The sequence below is a fragment of the Musca domestica genome, unplaced genomic scaffold (genome assembly GCF_030504385.1).
Source record: "Musca domestica strain aabys unplaced genomic scaffold, Musca_domestica.polishedcontigs.V.1.1 2, whole genome shotgun sequence".
NCBI classification, from domain to species: domain Eukaryota; kingdom Metazoa; phylum Arthropoda; class Insecta; order Diptera; family Muscidae; genus Musca; species Musca domestica.
Genome location: NW_026712249.1, coordinates 34,000,966 through 34,023,307, shown reverse-complemented (window position 1 = coordinate 34,023,307; position 22,342 = coordinate 34,000,966). Strand labels below are relative to the sequence as shown.

Below are 22,342 nucleotides of genomic sequence, written 5' to 3'. Positions count from 1 at the left end.
ACATATAAGAACAGAAAGAGTAAAATCCGTATTAAGACATTTGGAGTCTATCTAGTTATGCCCGTCCGTTCGTCCGTCTGTCTGGCTGGCGCCCACGTTAACTCTCGAAAGGAGTATCCGATTTGGTCCAAACTTGGTACATCGTAAAATTATTATCAAACTTAAATCAAATTCGGAGATGGGCAATATCTGTCCACTCCTTCTGGTACGTCCCCACAAATAGGTCAACATTTTCAAAAGAACATTTTACTGCACAAAATAAGAAAGGATAATCCGAGTTTGCTCCAACTTTGCAAATCTTTTTATTTGCATCAGTGCTAGGTCAGTTGATAATAATTATAACTCTTATAAAATGCGATATAAGAGTCTGATTGTCTTCAAATTACACACAACATGATATTTTTATTAACCAAAGGTCTGATGTGAAAATGGAATGTATTGGTCAATTCCTTCCGGTACCTTCCCCATAAAGGGTCAAATTTTTGGATATCCATTAAGCTCATAAAACGAAATTAACCTCCGATTTAACTCAGACTTGGTACATCTCAATATTTCCATTAATACCAGATCTGTTATAAAGATGGTAGAGATCGGACCATTTTTTCTGGTACTTCCCCACAAACGGTCAACGTTTTGAATAACCAAAACGATTATGAAATCCGAAATAAGTATCCGGTTCTCCTCAAATTTCACACACGTCATTATTTTTACTGCGACAAGATCTTCTGTGAAGATGAGATATATCGGTCCACTCCTTTTGGTACCTCCCCCAAAAAAGGTCAAAATTTTGGATATCCATGAAGCTCATAAAACGATAAATTAACATCCGATTCCATTCAGACTTGGTACATCTTAATATTTCTATAAACACAAGATATTTTATAAAGATGGGAGTGACCGGACACTTTCTTCTGGTACCTCTCTGACAGGGTTCAAAATTTTGAAAAACAAGATGCTCAAAGAAAGCTAAACAAGCATCCAATTCTTTTGAAATTTCACACATACAAACATAACACAAGATCCGTTGTGAACATAATGTATATCTGCACGGCCCTTCTGGTATCTCACCCACAAAGGGTCACAATTTTCACTACTTTTATCATTCATTACTTGCGAAACAAGTCAGTGATTCTTTACAACTTGCTATATCTAAATATTTCTCTACACCAGAAACCTATGATGAATATTTATACCCTACACCACAAGGTGGTCAGGGTATTATGTCTTTCAGCATTTGTTTATAACAGGCAAAAGGAAACGAGATAGACCCATAGTTCCTTTTGATGATCTGCATAGAATCACATTCTGAGTCGATTTATGCATGTCCGTCCGTCTGTCCATGTATTTTTGTAAACAAAGTACAGTTCGCATTTATTGCCCTATCCAGATGAAATTTTGCACAGATAATTTGTTTGACTCAAGAACGAACCCTATTGAAATTGGAGATAATCGGTCAAAATTTAAATATAGCTTCCATATATATCTTCTTCCGATTTGCCTTTTATTGTGCACCAAACCTGTAATATCAGTCCGAAAAGTATGGAATTTTGCACGCACGATCAGATTGGACCTAAATTAGCAAAGTGGTGTAGGATATCATAAAGTCGGCCCCGCCTGACTTTAAGACTTTCTTTACTGGCTTTTTTCTTGTAATATTGCACATACCATTATTTTTACTGTATTGAATGAAGTTTGAAAATGGGATACTTCGGTCGGCTATATCTTGTACCTGACGTAAATTTTAACATTTTCCAAAAAATATTACATATCTCATATAAAGTGAAGGAACTAGTCGATGTAGTCCAAACCTGGTACGTCACAATATTTATTTGGCATATAAGACCATTTCGGGGCATTCCATACCTACGCAGTACTACACTGCTACTTCTACTACAGGAGTGACTGTCCCCTAGGCGAGCTTTTCGACATCTTAATGCTCAAAGCTTGTCATTGCTTAAACAAGATATTGCCAAATATGCTATAAATCTTATAAGCAAACTAAAATGTGCCATGCCTGGACTTTCTTCATTATTTCTGTCCTAAATAAACAGATTAAAATACATTCCCTCAAAACAATATTTGTAACTGGTATCATTCAAAGTGATATAAGTATTGGAAAACGATGTAACATTCAAAACAAATCTTGATTTTTTGTTTTCGCACAAAGGACATATACATATGTCCCTCCATTATCTTATATTCGCACATGGACATAACACTTTTATGTAAATCAATGTCAACCACATCAGAAATGCTGCATGTCATCATTTAACCCAACTGTCGTTTTGGCTTTATTCTCTTCTTTGGGTTTCTAGATTAAATTTGTCCCCCCTTCAAACAATGGAGACAGAACACGAAACAACTCTTCAATATCTCCTCATCTAACCCCCCCTCCTGCTCTTCCAAAAAAAGAGTTCCTTGTGCCATCAAAGTCATAAAACTCCTTCCATCAAACGAGAGACAAAAACTTGAGGTCATAAAATAGAATGCTATGGCCATAGTTGGCCAAACTATTACTCCATCAGCGGATAGCGGTGATGGTGCTACCCAGCTACGTTAAACCAAAAAGCAAAACAAAAAATATGACTGTTCATCAAAAAATCCTGAAAAACAAAAAAAAAAAAAAAAAAAAAAAGGCAAAACACCAAAAAAACTCAGCACTTCAATAAAAAAAAGAACCAGTGGGGAAAAACAAGAAGAATGTTACCAAAGAAGAAACGAAATAACTATCATCATTCTTTACACAGCATATTTCGTGACTAAGCGTTTGAAAAACGTCAAAGCACTAAAACTTTTGTCTTTAACCCCTTCCACGATTTTTCGCAAGCCATCGGATGTGGCTAACCTCTAAATGGAGCTGGTCAAAATTGCGAAAAAAAGACGTTGTCATTGCGTTCGCGTTATTAAAAGAAAAATTGCAGAAATACCAATTGGAAGTGCAATGTATTTTAGCGAAGTTGACAATTTTCAGATGCTGCGCTGTACAATGACTTTGTAGCTTAAAATTAGTATTAAAGCATACCCGCGTTAGCATGATTCAAAATGAATCGGATGTTGGGTTTCTTGGGAATATTGTAATCTATTAAAGAAAACGCACAAACACAAGTTAAAAACAAGTAAGCAAAGGCTATAATCGTGCGGGGCTGACCATGTGATACCGTACAACACTATAAAATATTGGACAACCTCCGTAGGTCCAAACACATTTTTCACATACTGTCCTGCTACCTTTGGTTTTTTATCGAGGATATTTTTCTAATATTTACACTCTATATTGTGCCGAGAGGTATCCAAAACAATTTCACATAAAAGTTGTCGTCCATTTTACCACCTAAATATAATTCAAGGGTCGTCCAAAATGCTACACTTCTGTGCTGTCTTAAATCCTAACCTCATGCAAAATTCTGTATCGATTGTATTCTGTATCAGTTTTAATTGTGACCTGTAGAAATAGATCGAGAAACTTTTAATTTTTGGTCCATTTTAACCCCTAAATATACATCTTGCAAAAATAGGCTTTAATTCTGACCCCTACTCTATCCCATGTAAAATTTTTTGAGAATCGGATGATAATGACGACATGAATATAACACTCCCAAAACATGGTGTTGTAAGGTGAAGAAATATTACCAAACGTAAAATTCAATATTTTAAGGCAAATGTGAAGAAAACTCATGCGATAAAATATATGACCGTTCTTGAGTTATAAGCGGTCTAACTAACATGCCCTTCATTGATATATGAGCCACTCGTCCGACAGCTATTAAAATTATTCCGGTGACAGATCATTATATTTTTACAAGAGTACAAATGCATTTTTGTGAGCATTCTCCAGAAAAAAAGTTATTCGTGATGGAATTCAAGCGTGATAGTGTGACTTCTTTATACAGGATGAGATAAAAAAACTGCAACAAAGTCAAACACCATAATTTTTATATTTTTGTTTTAAACTTTTTTGAATGAAAGCAAAAAATGTCGAAAATGGCCTCAAATTTTAGAATAAGTTTAGATCTGATCGAATTGATCACCTTTGGCACAAATTATGGCCTTCAAACGGCTAATAGAACCGTCACACGCTGCCCGAATGTTGCTCTACGATATTTTGGCCCATTCCCGGTAATCCGCTTGCTTGAGGTGATCGATATTTATTTTATTTTTTAGTGCCAACCTTGCTTTCCAAAATACTGAAGACGCAATAGTCCAACGGATTGGTATTCGAAGATTTTAGTGGCCATTGTGTGCTGGATATGAAGCGAGAAACCTCATTTTGTAACCATTCTTGAATACGATGGTGCTGAATACTGATGGAATGTCGAAGGTCTGCTTCCAAAATATTTGCGTGTCATAATATTTTCGGGATACTATTCGGCATTAATTCTGATGCCACGGTCGATTAATACGAGCGGAGAGCGACCATCGGCTGTTATGGCGGCCCACACCATCACCATGGCCGGATAATAAAGCCAAATTATTTTGGTTGTTAACAAACTGCTGGACAACGAATGTTTTCTCATCGGGGAAACCCAAATTCGGCAGATCACCACTTTCGGCCAAGCATATCAACTCTTTGGCTCGTTTGAGTATATTTTCTTTCTGCTGCGGTGGCGTTACCCCGAACTTTTTCAATATTTTTCAATATTTGCCGAATGGAATATTCCGATATGTTCAGCTCACGAGCCATTTTTCGGTCACTGCTGTTTTCTTCCGTCCACTTCCTTGACGTCGGGCTACGAGCGGTGGTACGAGACACAAAAGATTCATTCACATTTAAATGCTGGAGTGCCCTAACGATAGCCACTTGTGGTTTCCCAGCCAAATATAAAGAAATCATACTATCACGCTTGAATTCCATCACGAATAACTTTTTTTCTGGAAAATTCTCACCAAAATGCTTTTGTACGCTTGTAAACAATATTATGGGCTGTAACTGGAATAATTTTAACAGGGGTTGGACAAGTGACTTAGAAATGACAGCAGTCTGAAGTTGGTTGCCTTTTTTCATCTCATATTCACGATCAGCGTAAAATTCTAATTGGATTTAGCGATTTTTAGCCCACATATTATGGTACATCCCTTTGTCCACCTCCGTCTGTCCGTCTGCGGAAATCAATCTAGCTTCCGAACGAAATTAAGTAGGTTGATAAAAATTCACTCAAATGTATATTATGTCTGTAGGACTTTTGGTATTGGTATTTTGGTATAGCCTCCATATAACGGAGCCTCCCGATATTATGTATTTTGACGATTTTAGCGACATTATTCACCGGAATTGTTTAAAATTTGTTATTTGAAGTTCCTAATGGATACTATAGCCTATGCAGGTTCACGTTTTGGTGTAGCCCTCATATAATAGTACCTCCCTATATTCGGTATTTTAATGATTTTAGCTACATTATTCAAGTTTTGTATTTGAATATTGTAATGGCCAATGGAAGAAGTTGCCTATGCAGGTCCACATCGTCGTACAGACCCTAATTTAATGGTTACATTCTGTATTTTTGAGATTTTAAGAGCAATTTTAACGAATTTCTTGTTTTTAAAAATTGTCAAATTCGTTGCAAATTGTGGAGGGTCAAAAAGGTTTGATCTGGCGGAACTTTTCGTTTTTTTACTTGTTCTTACTGATTTTGTCTCTGGACGTCCTTCAATAGACCTTTTTCTAGTTTTAGACCACATAAAATGGTACCTCCCTTTATTCGTTATTTTGATGATATTAACGAAATTTTTCAGCGGAATTGATTCAAATTTCGTATTTGAAGTTTGTAATGAGTATTATAACTTATGACAGAATAATACTTATATTATGGTATAGTCCCTTTATAACGGTTTTCATTTAGGAAGATTTTTTTTGGGATTATTCAAGTTTCTTCCAATTGGTGAAGGGTATAAAGATGTTCGAATTAATGACATTTTGTACATAGTACATACTTTCTATAACACATCAATGTTAAACAAGTAAAAAAACATTAAGTTCGGCCGGGCCAAACTTTTAATACCCTCCACCTTAGGGTAAAGGAAACATTAGAAGATATTTGACAACAACCATTAAAATGTCGAATATTGGGAGGTATTGTTATGTGGGGACTATACCAAATCGTGGACCCATACATGCAATGTTTCGCTACCGGAGCTGGAACCCATTATGACCAACAAATACCAATTTTTAGACAAATCCGTGAAAAAATGTGGCAAAAATAATCAAAATATCGAATATCGAGAGGTACCTTTATATGGGGTCTATACCAAAACGTGGACCTATACATGCAATGTCTTGCCACACGCTCAGGAACCCGTTATGACTTACAAATACCAATTTTCAGACAAATCCGTGAAAAAATGTGGCATAAATCATCAAAATACCGAATATCGGGAGGTACCGTTGTATGGGGACTATACCAGATCGTGGACCGATATATCTCATTTTCAATACCAACCATCCTAGGCACAACACAAATTGCTCTGCTAAATTTTGGCGCTCTACGTCATATAATGTGGGCTGTATCGTGATTTCAACAGACAGGCAGACGGACGGACAGACAGACGGACATCGTTAAATCGACTTAGAGATTTATGCTGATTATGAATATATATACTTTGTGGGGTCTACGACGAATATTTAAGGATGTTACAAACGCAATGACAAAGTTAATATACCCTCCTTTCCAAGGTGGAGGGTATAAAAATAATGAGATGTAAGTAGTTACTGACACTGTGGTTCCAAATCCGCCCTAAACAGTCCCCAACTAAGTTGAATGGTACTAAAAAAAGCAAAACGACAAAATACCCTGAATAGCAAATCGATCTACAAAATTTCTCATTCAATTCGTTGAGAGTTTTGAAAATCTCTCCGTCCAGAATGTTATCTGAAATTCTACTTATACTAAGCTTTATGCAATATGTATGTATGTATTAATGCTAAATGTTATTTTTCTTCTTCTTCTAGATTTTCGCATTGCACTTACCTGCAACATCATCATAGCCGAGCACAACATCCTCCACATGGCCATTTGCATCGGGCACTTCAATGCTGGCAATGGTAGCACCCAAAGTGATAACCTTTTGTGATTTGAAGAGAAACAACAACAACAAAACATATCAGCAAGTGAGTATTTGCAACAGAGTTTCAAAGTGAAATGGAGTTGTTTTTGTTGTTTTAGGGAAAAAAGTTGATGTATTTTAATTGAATTGGCCAAGAAGTAGAAGAAGATGTAGCAGAGGAATATCATTATCGTCATCATCATCGTCGTCGTCGTCAGCATGAAATGCCATTGTCATCATTGGCAGTATTATCATCATCATCATTGTCATACCCATCATCCAGTAGAGAGAGTGGAGGGGAGAGTGGAGAGAGATTTTAACACAGTCCAAGTCCCATGTTAAGTGGATTTTTGTTCGTTACCCATAATGGTGTTCATGTTCGAATATTGATTTTGTTGTTGCCATCGTTGTTGTTGGTGTTTGGGTTCCATGGCATTCATGCAAAAATTGTTAAAGTTGTGAGAAAAAATTGAAATGAAAAGAAAACCAGTAAAGAAAGTCTTAAAGTCGGGCGGGGCCGACTTTATGATACCCTACACCACTTTGTAATTTGGTAGAGCTCCGCATAACAATTAAAAGTTTTTATGGGAGAGTTCAATCATACACGCTGTGATTATAATTATATTTTAAAGTTCAAAGGAATAAATATGCCGAAGCATTTTTATCTTTTAAATTCGGACCTGTATTGCCCATTTGGTGCACAATTAATTTGAAATTGGATTAAAATATATATGGGAGCTATATCCAAATCGGAACCGATCTCGATAAAATTTGGCAAAGATACTTCTGAGCTGTATTTGATATATTTCCCCAAATATTGTTGTTACAGAGTGCATATAACGGCTTCGGAGGACAAAAATAACAAATCGGATGAACAATATATATGGGAGCTATAGCTATATCTAAACCGATTTCGATTGCAGGCCTAATTTGGTTGTATGTCCAAAATTCCATACTATTCGGGCTGATATTACACGTTTGGTGCACAATAGAAGGCAAATCGGACGAAGATATATATGGGAGCTATATCTAAATTTTGACCGATTATCTCAAATTTCAATAGGGTTCGTCCTTGGGCCAAACAAATGTTGTTTGGAAAATTTCATCTCAATCGGATAATAAATGCGACCTGCATTTTGTTCACAAAAATACATGGACAGACGGACGGACAGACGGACGGACATGCATAAATCAACTCAGAAAGTGATTCTATGCAGATCATTAAAAGGAACTATGGGTCTATCTCGTTTCCTTTTGCCTGTTACAAACAAATGCACAAAGACATAATACCCCGACCACCTTGTGGTGTAGGGTGTAAAAAGTGAACGAACAATGTGAGAATTAAGAAAGTTTCAGTGCAATCTTGAAGTTTTTTGCTATTTCTTTCTTTTTATGACCATCCGTCTCGACATATTTCTACAGTAACTCTACAATCTCATAGCTCGCCAGGCAATGGCATATTCTCGAACATATTACAATCCGGCATTATCCAAAACAAATACTGTAACAGATATGGATGGCATAAAGTTTCTTGGTTTCTTCTTCTTTTTTCTTGCCATTTGTTTTTCTTTTGTTTTTGTCATTTCTCATTTCTGGTATTTATGGCCTGGCTGGAATAGATGTGTGAAACAATAACAGCAACAACAACAACAAAACGATATTGTCTCGACTTTCATCAAAGTGCTCCTTTGGGGGAAATTTCGATAAAAACAAATAGCTGTGGTGGACATGATTCCTTAATTCATTGCCTGGATAAACAAGTTATAGCCGAACGGAACATAAACTTGTAGATAGGGAGAGATAGAGAGAGAAATGCAAAGAAAAACTAAAGATTGCATGTCACCTACCTGTCATAAAATTTATATCCTTTATTGGTATTTGTTTGACCAGCAATGAATATGGTTTTGTCTACAACTCAATTGGGTGCAAATGGAAAGTTCTTTGCATTCATGGTTAGGGTTAATTTAAGTTATATACATATAAACTCCCAAAATGAAACTGTCGCTAAGATAGCCCCCATAGTCTTCTTAATAACTCTTTCGGAAAGATCAAATGTAGTCAATGGCCTAGAAATCTTTTTTTCTTCAATAGATAATTTCCGTGGTTTTAAAGTTTGGCATTTTTATAGAACTTCTGTCTTAAGGGAATTTTAAGAGATGTCATATGTCTTCAAACAACTTTGAAAATGTCTCCTGTCCATGGAAGACCGTTAAAATGTCTTCATTAAATAGAAGACCTTTAATGTCTTTTGTCTATAAAGAAGCTTTTCGTTGTCGGAATTGTCGTTTTTTTACTTGGTCTTACTGGTTTTATCTCTGGACGTCCTTCAACAGACCTTTTGTCCAATCAATGCCATCAAGAGGCATTTTGCCCTCAGAATAAATTCAAGAAGTCTGCTTTCCACAGAGAATTTTTGCCCTTACAGGATCATTGTCTAGAGGTCCTTTGCCTTTAGAAGACTTCAAAAGGTCTTCTCTCCATTGAAGATATTTAAAGGTCTTTTGTCCATAGTTGACGCTATAAAGAATATTTTCCCATAGGTGTTCTTTAAAAGTTCTTCTGCTGATGATGGTATTTTGTCAGGAAAATACCTTAAAAAGATCCTCTGCCATGAATACGTTTAAAGGTTTCTCGTTCATAAAACTTAAAATGAACTTCTGTCCATTGGAAATCATTGTAAGATCATGTCTCTGTACAGGGCGCAAACAAGTCTTCTATCAACGAGCCTTTTGTATATAGAAGACATTTGAACACTAAACATGAACAAATATTTTTGTCTAGAAAACACCGTTAAAAGGTGTTCTGGCCTTTAAAGGTCTACCGACTGTAAAGACATTCATCAAGTTTTCTGTCTATGAAGACCTTAACATGGCTTTTGCTTCCAATAATCCTATAAAAGGTCATTTGATGAACTCTTAAACAAAATCTTGTAAATACCTAAAAAAAGTACTTTCAATTAGGAAACCTTGAAAAGGTTTTCTGTTATTAAAACTCCTTGAAGAGGTAATCTTCCTTACCCGATTTTACCAGGTTATTAGCCTTTAGATGTCTAAAGCCCTCCTGTTTATAGATGACCTTATCTATTAAATATCTTTACAGTCACGTATTTCAGAAAGATCATCTACCTATATAAGGCATTCAACAAGTCTATTGCCTTAAGAGGTTTTTAAATGATTTTCTATACACAGGGGTGATCTTCACGACTGTGTGTCGTGCTTTCCAAGATCACTCCATCAGAAAATGATTTTTGTCAATTAAGATTATTTGAAATTTGATATAAAAAATGCCAGATAAGATTTGTATATACATTCATATGTATTTGTTATATACTTGTTAGATATTGTTATCAGAATGTTGAAGAAGTTAAGCAAATGTTTGATATGCATTTGCAGATTAATGAGTGCAAAACGAGTTATTTAAATTTGACAGACAAATAATTTAAAAGTCACTTGTAGTCGATGTCGCTTCCTTATTTTTTAAGGTTGAACGCCTTTGGTGATTTATTGTTCACATTTCAGGTTTATGGGTACAATATAAGTATCATTCCGCAAATGGGGTTCAAATATGAAATAATAATAAATTTCTTTCCCAACATTCTTCGAATTGCGGCATATCATATTTCCTATTATATTGGAATTATCAATACATTAAGTCCAAACTTTGCACGTCGTAATATTTGTATCAAAATGGAAATTAAAAATATCGGTTCATTAACATTTGCCAAAAGCATGTGTCTCAAACAATGCGAAGGGAGTAGCCAATGCAGCCTGACATTGCACGTCGTAAAATAAAGCTAAGGTCGGCTGGAAAAATGTTTGGCATCGGCTTACTACTTTTGGAACCCCTCCTAAAACAAATTAACATTTTAAAAAATTGTAATTTTTATGTGGGGTTTCTAGATAGTTTCAACTTTGCACATAATTAAATTACTGTGCAATTTAGATCCGTTGGGACAATTGACCATTTCGATGTACTTCTTTTGTTTGTAATGTCATACCTATTCGTTTTCTCATAGTGGCGATATTTAAGAGCAAACAAAAAGAAAGAACAAGAAATTATGACACAAAACAGTGAGATATCGGGAGTATCGTTTTGGCAGTGCGGTGTAAATTGTTTTGCACTCAATATGCGGCTTTTTGCAATCGAAACACTTAAATCAGTTCTCTTTACAAAAGGGTTGCCAAGTTTTACATTACTTAGTGTGTTCTGATTATACCCTACACCACAAGGTGGTCAGGATATTATGGCTTTGTGTATTTGTTTGAAACAGTCAAAAGGAAACGAGATAGACCCATAGTTCATTTTGCTGATCTGCATAGAATCACATTCTTAGTCGATTTATGCATGTCCGTCCGTCCGTCTGTCCATGTATTTTTGTAAACAATGTACAGTTCGCATTTATTGCCCTATCCAGATGAAATTTTGCACAAATCATTTGTTTGACCCAAGGACGAACCTTTTAATCGGTCAAAATTTAGATATATAGCTCCCATATATATCTTCGTCCGATTTGCCTATTATTGTGCACCAAACGTGTAATATCAGTCCGAATAGTATGGAATTTTGCACGTACGATCAGATTGGACCTGAAAATAAGTATACCAAATTTTATCGAAATCGGTTCAGATAAAGCTATAGCTCCCATATATATTGTTCATCCGATTTGATATTTTTGTCCTCCGCAGCCGTAATATGCACTCTGTAACAACAATATTTGGGGAAATATATCAAATACAGCTCAGAAATACATTTGCTAAATTTTATCGAGATCGGTTCAGATTTGGATATAGCTCCCATATATAACTTCGTCCGATTTACTTTTGATTATGCACCAAACGTCTAATATTCGCCCAAATGGGATGAAATTTGGCGCATACGACCGAATTGAGTCTAGAAGGTAGTATGCCAAATTTGGTGAAGATCGGTTCAGATATAGCGCCCATATATACTGTTCATCCGATTTGTTATATTTGTTACCCGCAGCCGTAATATGCACTCCGTAACAACGATATTTAGGGAATATGTCAAATACAGCTCACAAATATCTTTGCCAAATTTTATCGAGATCGGTTCCGATTTGAATATAGCTCTCATATAATATTTTTTCCGATTTCAAATTAATTTTGCACCAAATGGGCAATACAAGTCCGAATTTAAAAGATACAAATGCTTCGGCATATTTGTCCTTTGAACTTTAAATTATAATTATAATCACAACGTGTATGATTGAATTCTCACATAAAAACATAAAAAAAGATAACAGATGAAACATTCGCTTCAGACCCTATAAAGTTCATATCTGTGATAAGTATTAGTCGATTTAAGGATGGCCGTCCATTTGTCGAAATCCAGATAAAGGTAGAGAAAGAGGCACCGACGAGGCCAGGGCGGGGCCGGGATCCCCTTTAGATATGTCAGGTTTTTATACATTTTTAAAGAATTTTGCTTGAAATTTTCATTTTTTGTCGGTGAACCCTTCGATGGTTAGAGGTTATAATTTTCAAGATAATTGAATGATATTTGGCATAGATATGTGCAGTACTATTAAGAAAATTTTGCTGGTGAAAATATTGTTTCACATTCAAATACGAGTACATTCTTACATAACAATATATATCGGGTTCTAATTGGGTATTTTAACTTCTTACAAATCAATAGTCAATATAGGAATAGCTTCCAGAACATGTACATTTGGAAGATTTTGTGTTAACATAATTACTGTTACACTGTTTACTGTTACTTTTTGTACCCTCAGTCATATGACTAGAGAGGGTATATATCATCATCATCATCGAAATAACGCTTTTAGACCCCAGTTCTTTTTGGACCAAATCCGGACATCGATCCAGCGATGTCCGTCCGTCCGGCTGTTTTTCTAGCTAGTGCGCATCCAGACAGAAGTGAGTATTCGATTTGGTCCAAACTTCGTAGAGTGTAATACCATTATCAAACTTAGATCGAGTTTGGAGATGGGCAACATCGGTCCACTATTTCTGGAACATCCACCACAAAAGGTCGAAATTTTCAAAAAAAAAAAAAAAAAAAAAAAAAAAAAAAAAAACAATTATCTTCATAGAAAGATAGAGGATCATTTGATTTTGTGCATACTTTGCACATCCTAATATTTTTGTTAGTGCTAAGCCAGTAGCGAAACTGGATAATATCGGCTCACACCATCATGTACTTTCCTCACAAAGAGTCAAAATTTGGAATAATCATAACTCTTACAAAATTAGAAGTAAGAGTCCGATTGTCTTCAAATTTCACACATTCTAGAATTTTTTTAAAACAAGATCTGGTGTTGAAGATGGAATATGTCGGTCCACTCCTTCTGTGAAACAAGTCAGCGATTGTTTTCAAACTTAGCATGTCTTAATATTTTTTCAACCAGAAATTTGTCTCTTTCTCGCACCTCCGCCTCAAAAGGTTAACATTTTAATTAACAATTATAGTTCTCATAAAATAAAAAATAAGTATTCGACTGTCTTCTAATTTCGCATGTCTCAATGTTTTACCAGCAAAGCAAATCTAGTATGAATATAAAATATATCAGCCCTTTCCACCCCTCAAAGGGTCATAATTTTCAATATTTGCATCTTTCATCATTTGCGAAACAAGTCAGCGATGCTTTTGTAACTTGGTAGCTAAATATCTCTCTCAACCGGAGATCGGATTTGAATATGGAATCTATCGGCCAACCCCTTCTGAAACGTTCCCTTCCCCACAAAAGTTCAAAATTTTGCATATTATTTATTCAGATGAAATTGGAATTAAATGTTCGATTTTCTTTAAATTTTACACATGTCAACTCTCTTCAAATTTAACACATACAAAAATTTTTGCTAAGACAAGATCTGTTGCGAATATGATTTATATCTGTGAACCCCACTTATACCTCATCCCCAAAGGGTCACAATTTTCAATACTTTTGTCTATCATAACTTACGAAACAAGTCAGCGATTCCTTACAATTATCTAAATATAGTCCAAACTTGGCACGTTTCAATATTTATAATATACTTATTTAGCTCCGATACGAAATGGACAATATTGCTCCATTCCTTCGGAACCTACTCCATAGAGAGTCAACAATTACAATAATCATAACTGAATTCAAAATATATTTAAATACTCGAATATTGGCTGAGGGTATACATCTGTCCGATCGACTGGAATTTTCTAATTTGTCCCATACAACTGTAAGGTCCGATATTCTCTAGATTTTTCTTAGGAATAAAATACAATAGAAAATAAGTAAGCGGGGCCGACCATGTGATACCCTACAACACCACAATATGTTTGAAGTACCCTTATATCTAAATCCATTTTGGAAGTTTTCGTTTTTGAAATAATGTCAAAGAGCCCCGCCCAGAGGTTACCCTTAGTTAATTGACCCGGAAAATTTGGCCAATATTTACGCACTTCATAGTGTTGTTAAGTCTTCAAAACAATTTCATACGAAAGTTGTGGTCCATTTTACAGCTAAATAAAATCCAATGGTCATCCAAAATGCTAGACTTCTTCCCTGTCCCTAACTCTCTTGCGAAATTCCGTGTCGATTAGTTTTCAATTGTGGCCTATAGAGCGACTACAAAAATTAGAAAAAGTAAATTTTTTTAGTCCATTTGCACCTCTAAATGTACATCTTAAGAAAAAATAGGCTTTAATTCTGACCCTAACCCTACCCCCATGCAAAATTTCTTGAGAATCGGACGATAATTGCGTAGTGTTGGGGGTGTAAAAATTTAGAAAATTTTCAATTCAAAATTGTAAGTCAAATTGAAAAAATCCTATGCGATAAAAAATATAACAAAATTTTAAAAAATTAGACAAAATATATACACTTTTTTATTGGTATATTTTTCCGCGATTTTCTTAGATTTTATCGTTTTTTGGCAAGAGACCATTCCGAATTGATGGGAATTGTGAAAATTCGTCCCAGCGGTTCATGATTTATAAGCAGAATAAATAAGATCAATTCTTATACATAGGGGGTTGCCCATATTCGACGGACCCATGACTCTTTGGGCCCATGGGCCCAGGCAACATTCTTTGCGTCAATTGAATTTTGTACGGGAACAAATGCAACTCAATGCGAATAATCCGTTGTAAAGTGGACCGAGCCATGCCCAACTGCTGAGAACGGCGGTTTTGGGATGTTCTTGGAGACCTCTCAACACTGGCTCGTACGGCAGCGATATTCTCGGCCGATCGCCTTGGTCGACTTTTATATGGCCTCTTCGGATTAGAAAGAGCCTTACCAGTCGAAAATTTTTCGTATAAACGCTTAATGGTGTTCTTAGAAGGCGCACTTCTCACATTCTTTAATGTTTTAAAAGCACGTTGAGTTTTCACAATTGACTTCTTCTGTTGGCCAAATTTGTAGGTTTCTGCCCACTCCTAATCTTTAACTCCATGTAAATTTTCGCGTCGATTGGTTCATGATTGTGGCCTATAGAGCAGCTGCAAAATCAGGAAATTTTTCTGTTTTTGGTCCATTTCAACCCCTAAATATCGTGCGATTATCTCCAAAAACAATGGGGTTCTATTCTGACCATAACCCCACCTCCATTTTCAATTTCGTGTGGATCGGTTCATAATTGCGACCTGTAGCTTGATTACAAACTAACATGGACAGACGGACATACGGACAGACTGTCGGACGGACATACAGACGGAAGATCCATATATACTTTCCACACATACTGTTGTAGAATATAACAATACAATAATTGGAAAGAATACGTTTTCTTCGGTACCGATAAAATTTTTTTTTTTAAGATTTGGCCAAAAATGTATAATTACTGTTGAAGGTGTAAATTGGGCAAATTTTTGCATACATATATAAAATTTGATATGACCATGGCATATATATGTTTTAAGACTTTACCACATTTTCTATCGATTTGTTTGGTACTTGTAGCTCTGAAGAGAACTCACTCATATACCGAAACTGGGTATTGACATTTTCACTTGTTTTATAGAGAAATAATACAATTTTGTCACATGCCAACCCATGTCATCACATCTCAGCGTGGCCTTTATAAATGCCAATAGAAAAGTAAATAAAAAACAAAACACTTGGAAAAAACACTTTGCTACATTTTGCTACAACAAAAAGTAATCGCCTTACTTCGCATATAACTTCAGCGCCTTAAACTTTACCATCCCAGAAATAGGCGTTACATTAAACGCTCCTACTTCTCGCCCAGCAAAAAATAGAAAACAAAGAAACAACCTGCATAATCAGCTACATTTTGTCGCACTCTGCCACACGTCTTCTACTTCTTGGTCGTCGTCGTAATTTCCAACTCACCTGCACTTTCATTTGCATACCGTTTGTGATGGTAAAGCGTTTTATTTCCTCCATTTGTTTAGTCAAGGGATTGATGGCAGTGCCAAAAGTATCTTCGATTACGCGCACCATTTTTTTGTTATTTTTGTCTGAGATTTATTCTAAAACTGCAAATGGATAGATTTTCTTCGACGAGAGTAACACGTCTAAACAATTTCAAGTGTTTTCCACGACTCCAAATCGCGATATATGTAAAAGTATTTAAAAATGTTCTGTTTGCCTTTAGTATTTTTTTTTTGTGATTTGCTTCAGTCTCGTCTCTTAAAGCAGCGACTAAGAATTGAATGGGGAAAACGCTTCAAGTGGTATTTGGCGTTATTAATAAAATTTTATGAGCCGATTAAATGCCGGCAGCAGCCACAACCTAACAACACTAAATGTTCACTTAACCGAATCGAGTGTCAAACAATGCGAAGAGAAATTTATTTTTATATTCATTCGACGAGCGAAATGCGTTCTTATCAGTTTTGAGTGAGTGAGCGTTGTATTTTGCACAACATCGTCGATTGACTGGTGGCCCTCACTCTCCCCCCCACTCTATGTGAATGGAAGTGGGAGAATCTTTTCCAGACAATGGAATGAGTTGTTTTTTGTTGTTTTGTTTTCTTTTCGTTTGCATTGTTGTCGCTCAAACACTCATCATTTATTTGCAAGCAAGAAATGCGGGAGAATGGCAAATGTTTGAGATTGGAAGCAACAACAACAACAATAATCAATTGAAATAAGTTGCGGTTTACACTGGGGGGAAAATGTCTGTTAGAACATGTTAAAAAGTATCAGTCGGTATTGCCGACATATTATACCCCCAACCTTGAGTTATGGTTATTCACAGTGTAGACCCTTTATAGCAGAGGTAAGTATTACAACGTGCCATATTTGGACTATATTATCTACTTCCTACACTATATATGTGATATTTTCTTGTACCTTATAGGGAAATGTGGAAATATGCTTGAGATACCAGATATATAAATTTGTGGGAAGTACCAGAAGGAACGTGCCTATATATCCCATTTTCACAGCAGATTATGTGTTTGTAGAAATAATGGCATGTGTGAAATATAAAGTGCTTATTTCGGACTATATAATCGTTTTGGTTATTCAAAACTTTGACCCTTTGTGGGGGAAGTACATGAAGAAAAGGTCCGATATCTACCATCTTTCTAACAGAAATATTGATATTGATAAAAATATTGATATTTGCCAAGTCTGAATGGAATCGGATATTAATTTTACGTTTTATCAGCTTCATGGATATTCAAAATTTTGACCATTTGCGGGGAAGGTACCAGTAAGAGTAGCCCGATATATGCCATCTTCCCAGCAGATCATGTGATCAGTAGAAATAATGGGATGTGGGAAATATGAAGAGAACCGGATGTTTTTTTTTTCCGGATTTTATGATCGTTTTTTTATTATTTGAAACTTTGACCCTTTTTGGGGGTGGTACTAGAAGGAATGGTCCTATCTTTACCATTTTTATATACGATCTTGTATTGATAGATTTTGTGTTAGAAGAAATAATGAGATATGTGAAATATGAAGAGAAGCGGATGCTTGTTTCGGATTTTATAATCGATTTGGTTATTCAAAACTTTGACCCTTTATGGGAAGCTACATGAAGAAATGGTTGGATCTGTACCATCTTTATAACAGATCTTGTGTTGATAGAAGTATTTAGATATGCCAAGTCTGAATCGAATTGAATGTTAATTTCGCGTCTTACTATTTTCAAAGATATTCAAAATTTTTGGCCCTTTGTGGGGGAGGTAAGAAAAGGAGTGGTCCGATATATTCCATCTTAACATCAGACCTTTGGTTAATTAAAATGTGTGAACATTTTAAAAGAGTTGTAATTATTCAAAATAAAAAGAAAATATATTTTTTGAAAATTTCGGCCTTTTGTTGGGGACCGATATTGCCCATCTCCGAACTCGATCTAAGTTTGACAAAAATATTACGATGTACTAAATTGGACTAAATCGGATACTGCCTTTGAGAGTTATCCTGGATTTCGGATTCTGTTATTTCGACTAGGCACGTTTTGACCTATCAATATGGTATCCTTTGTTTATGACGAACCAGTGGAGCTAGAGCTCCTAATTCGGAATGAGGGTCACAGATAAAATGTAAGATGAATGCACTTTGAATTGTAAAAAGTAACACAAAAAATTAAATTTTGATGAAACTTTTTCTTTATTTGTTCAGCATACTCTGAAAAATCATCGTGAATAGAATCACGCTTGAAAAACGCTACGAAATTATACAAATTTTATTTTAAAAATCAGGCTCTAGACAAGTTGGCAAATGACCCGTTGTGTTCAGTTTTCACGCTGGTGGCATCATCGGACCTTATTTCTTCAAAAATGAGGCCGGAGCTCGCGTCACGGTCAATGGAGATCGTTACCGCACCATGATCAATGATTTTTTGTTTAAAAATATGGATGACATTGATCCGGAGGAGATGTGGTTTCAGGCTCTAGAGCAGTTGGCAAATGACCCGTTGTTTTATCGCAAAATTGTGTTCAGCGATGAGGCGCATTTTTGGCTTAACGGGTTTGTTAATAAGCAAAATTGCCGCATATGGAGTGAGACCAATCCACAAGAGACCCTACAGACTCCATTACATCCAGAAAAATGCACCGTATGGTGCGGTTTTCACACTGGTGGCATCATCGGACATTATTTCTTCAAAAATGAGGCCGGACCTCGCGTTACGGTCAATGGAGATCGTTACCGCAACATGATCAATGAATTTTTGTTTAAAAATATGGATGACATTGATCTGGAGGAGATGTGGTTTCAACAGGATGGCGCTACGTGCCATACGGCGAACGCAACCATCGACTTATCAAAATTTGGCGATAAGTTGATTTCGAGAAGTGGACCTGTCAATTGGCCTCCAAGGTCGTGCGATTTAATACCTCTCGATTATTTCCTGTGGGGCTACGTGAAGTCACTGGTTTATGCTGATAAACAAGAACAGCCGCGGTGCCCATATGCCCGAAATCATTTTCAAATGTTAATGTCACGTATCGATCTTTTGAATAAAAAAAATTTGATTAAAATTTAATGTTTTGTGTTACTTTTTACAATTGCAAGTTCAAAAAAAAAAAAAAACACCCTTTACCAAAAAGTTTTCGGAAATGCGCACTATAAATGTAAGAAAAGTACTAAAATGTACAATATTTGGTACCATTTCTTATCATGTGAACGGTTAGAGCTAAATTTGGTACAGTTCTCATTAGTGTGAACTAATTCAGCTTATATGCTAAAATTTGGAAGTAATATTACTGGGTCATAGGATAGACCTGGAATTCTGAAATTTGGTATGGAAGCCACTGATGCTATAAATTGTTTGGCAATTTAAAGAGATATAAATATTGAAACTTTTGAGCCAAAAGGAGTGAGCCAATATACCTCGTCTTCACATTAGATCTTGAGTTAATAACTATAGAGGGATATGTGAAAATTTAAGAGAATTCGATGCTTAGTTCGCATATGATGAGTTCCATGGTTATTCAAAATGTTGATTCGTTGTGGCGGAGATACTAGAAGTAGTGGTCCGATATGTTTTATTTTCATTTAGATTTTGTAGTTCTTTTTTTTTTTTTTTTTTTTGATAGAAATTTTGGGATGTGTTAATTTTTTATAAGCCTCGTGGTTATTCATGGTTTTGATTCGTTGTGGGAAAGGTACCAGAAGGAGTGAATCAATATATCCAATATTCATACAAGATTTTGTGATGATAGAAAAATTAGGATGTGTGAAATTTGAAGAGATTCGGATGCTTATTTTGCATTTAATGAGCGTCGTGGTTATTCAGAAGGAGTTTCAAATCTATCCCATCTTCGTGGAAGATATAGAGTAGGTATAAATATTAGAATGAGTGAAAAGAATGGAATGCTTTTTTTTGAAGGCTATGAAGGTTATGGGTATTCAAAATTTTGACGGGGGAGATACCAAAAGAAGTGACCTGTCCAAACCAATATTCATGCTAAATCTGGACTTAGTAAAAACATTCAAATATACGAAATTTGAAGACAATCTACCCCTTTATTTAATTTTTTATATGTGCCATATCTATTCAAAATGTTGACCCTTTGAGGAGGAGGTAATTGATGGAGTGGGCCGATATTATACATTTTCAGATTTGATCTAGAGCTGGTAAAAATATTAGGATATCCAAGCTTTCACAAAATTGAATGATCTTTTAATGTTTTAATAATGTTTTAATGTTTTTGACTTTGTGGGGGGAGCTACCAGTTGGAGTAGACCGATACTGTCCATCTCCGAACTCGATCTAAGTTTGATAGAAATATTTCGATATACCAAGTTTGGACAAAAATGGATACTCCATTCTAGAGCTATCTTGCGCCGGCCGGACAGATGGACGGACATCCCTAGATCGACTTCATGTTCTGAAACGAATTTGCCAAAGATACCTAGGGTCAAAAACCGTAATTTCAATGATGCAAGTTTTGGCAGGCTGTGGGTATAAAAAGAACAGACTTTTTTCCTTGGCTGTACAATTTAATGTCGACATTTGTATGTTTTGCATTAACAGAACATTCTTATTAGTTTTTAATGTGAATGAGTACAATCTTGAGGTTTTGTGTCCATTTTGTGGTTAAGGTACAAGATTATTATGCTGGTTTCGAAACCACTGTATAACTAAATTAATAGGACATTAAAAACATTAAATTATTGCTCATTACCTGCAATCGTTTGGCTATAGATAGTCATTAACATGAATTTTCTCATCATTTAATATGAATGATGGTATTGCGGGAGAGAGAGAGAGATAGAGAGAGTGGTTGAGAAAGGTGAACATAAGTTCGGAGGAAGATTACACAATTGTAGTCCATGCTATACCTGATTGGGTCAAAAATAGTTTGGAAAACCCTTTGATTGAGAAATCATTTGTTGCCAACCTCAATAGAATCTGAATGCCAGGATAAAGTGAATTATTTTTACTCTTTTAATAGCATAAATGTACAAATGGTACCATATTTAGTACCTTTTTATGCTTTTGCTGCCGTTCTAGTACGACTTTCCAAAAACCCAACCTTATCTGACCACTTTGAACCAAGTGTGACCCTTACCCAATATTTCTAGATTATAGTGGCAGTAACCTTCAAAATGCCAGGTTTATGGGGGCTTGGTATAGTGGACCTGTAGCAAATATTTTTTTGTGGGGATAGAAAAGAGCTGTCGATTTATTTTATTTTTATGATTTTAGCGACATTACTCACCGAAATTGTTTCAAATTTCAAATTTGAAATTCGGAATCGGTACTACAGCCTTTGACAAAAATGACTAATGGATGAACACGTCCATCAAAGAGACACCTTTGGAATTAATTTTAGATATGAAAAAAATTTTACCGCATTACTTCCTTAAAATATATTTTATTAATATTTCTTTTTGTTAGAGAATTAAAAATTTGAAAAAAAGATGACAAAGTAAACAAGAAATTTTCTGCTTTTTGTAAATTCCAGGTAATTTTATACATGGGTTTCTTTTGTTAAAAGATTTCCAAACAAGAGCTCAAAATAACATTCGAATACGACAAAACTTTTTACAATCAAACGATATGTAAATTTGTTTATCTCTTACTCAATGTCCTATGACATTTTATCTAATCCTTTTTTTTAGCTAAATAAAAATACAGTCGACGTCGTATAATGGCAATTCAAGCGACTATGATTTTAATAAGCTTTTTATAAAAAACATTTAAAAGCTTGTTCAATGTGCCTCATTAACTATATTTTGGACTGACAACTTTGTGTTAATTTGAAACTTTTTTTACAATTCGTCGTTGAATACAAAGCGCCGAAATTCAGAAAACACAATTTGTTGTCATCAAAATAATCTTCAATATTGAAAAGTATAGACGTAGCATTCCCATAAAGAGGAATGTATTTTCCGAAAATACCTAATTATACC

At 35.4% G+C, this 22,342-nt stretch overlaps 1 protein-coding gene across 1 annotated transcript in view; it reads right to left on the bottom strand.

The window, feature by feature from the left end:
- The window catches only part of LOC101891318 (galactose mutarotase), a 53,454-nt gene extending 36,595 nt beyond the window's left edge, over window positions 1-16,859 (bottom strand). Inside the window, exons 1-2 of the mRNA XM_059122112.1 lie at window positions 16,355-16,859; window positions 6,963-7,056 (exon numbers count right to left, since the gene is read on the bottom strand). Of these exons, the coding sequence (XP_058978095.1) occupies window positions 6,963-7,056; window positions 16,355-16,465 (205 nt within the window). The 5' untranslated portion in view covers window positions 16,466-16,859. The remainder of the gene's footprint in view (window positions 1-6,962; window positions 7,057-16,354) is intronic.
- Window positions 16,860-22,342: the final 5,483 nt, after the last annotated feature.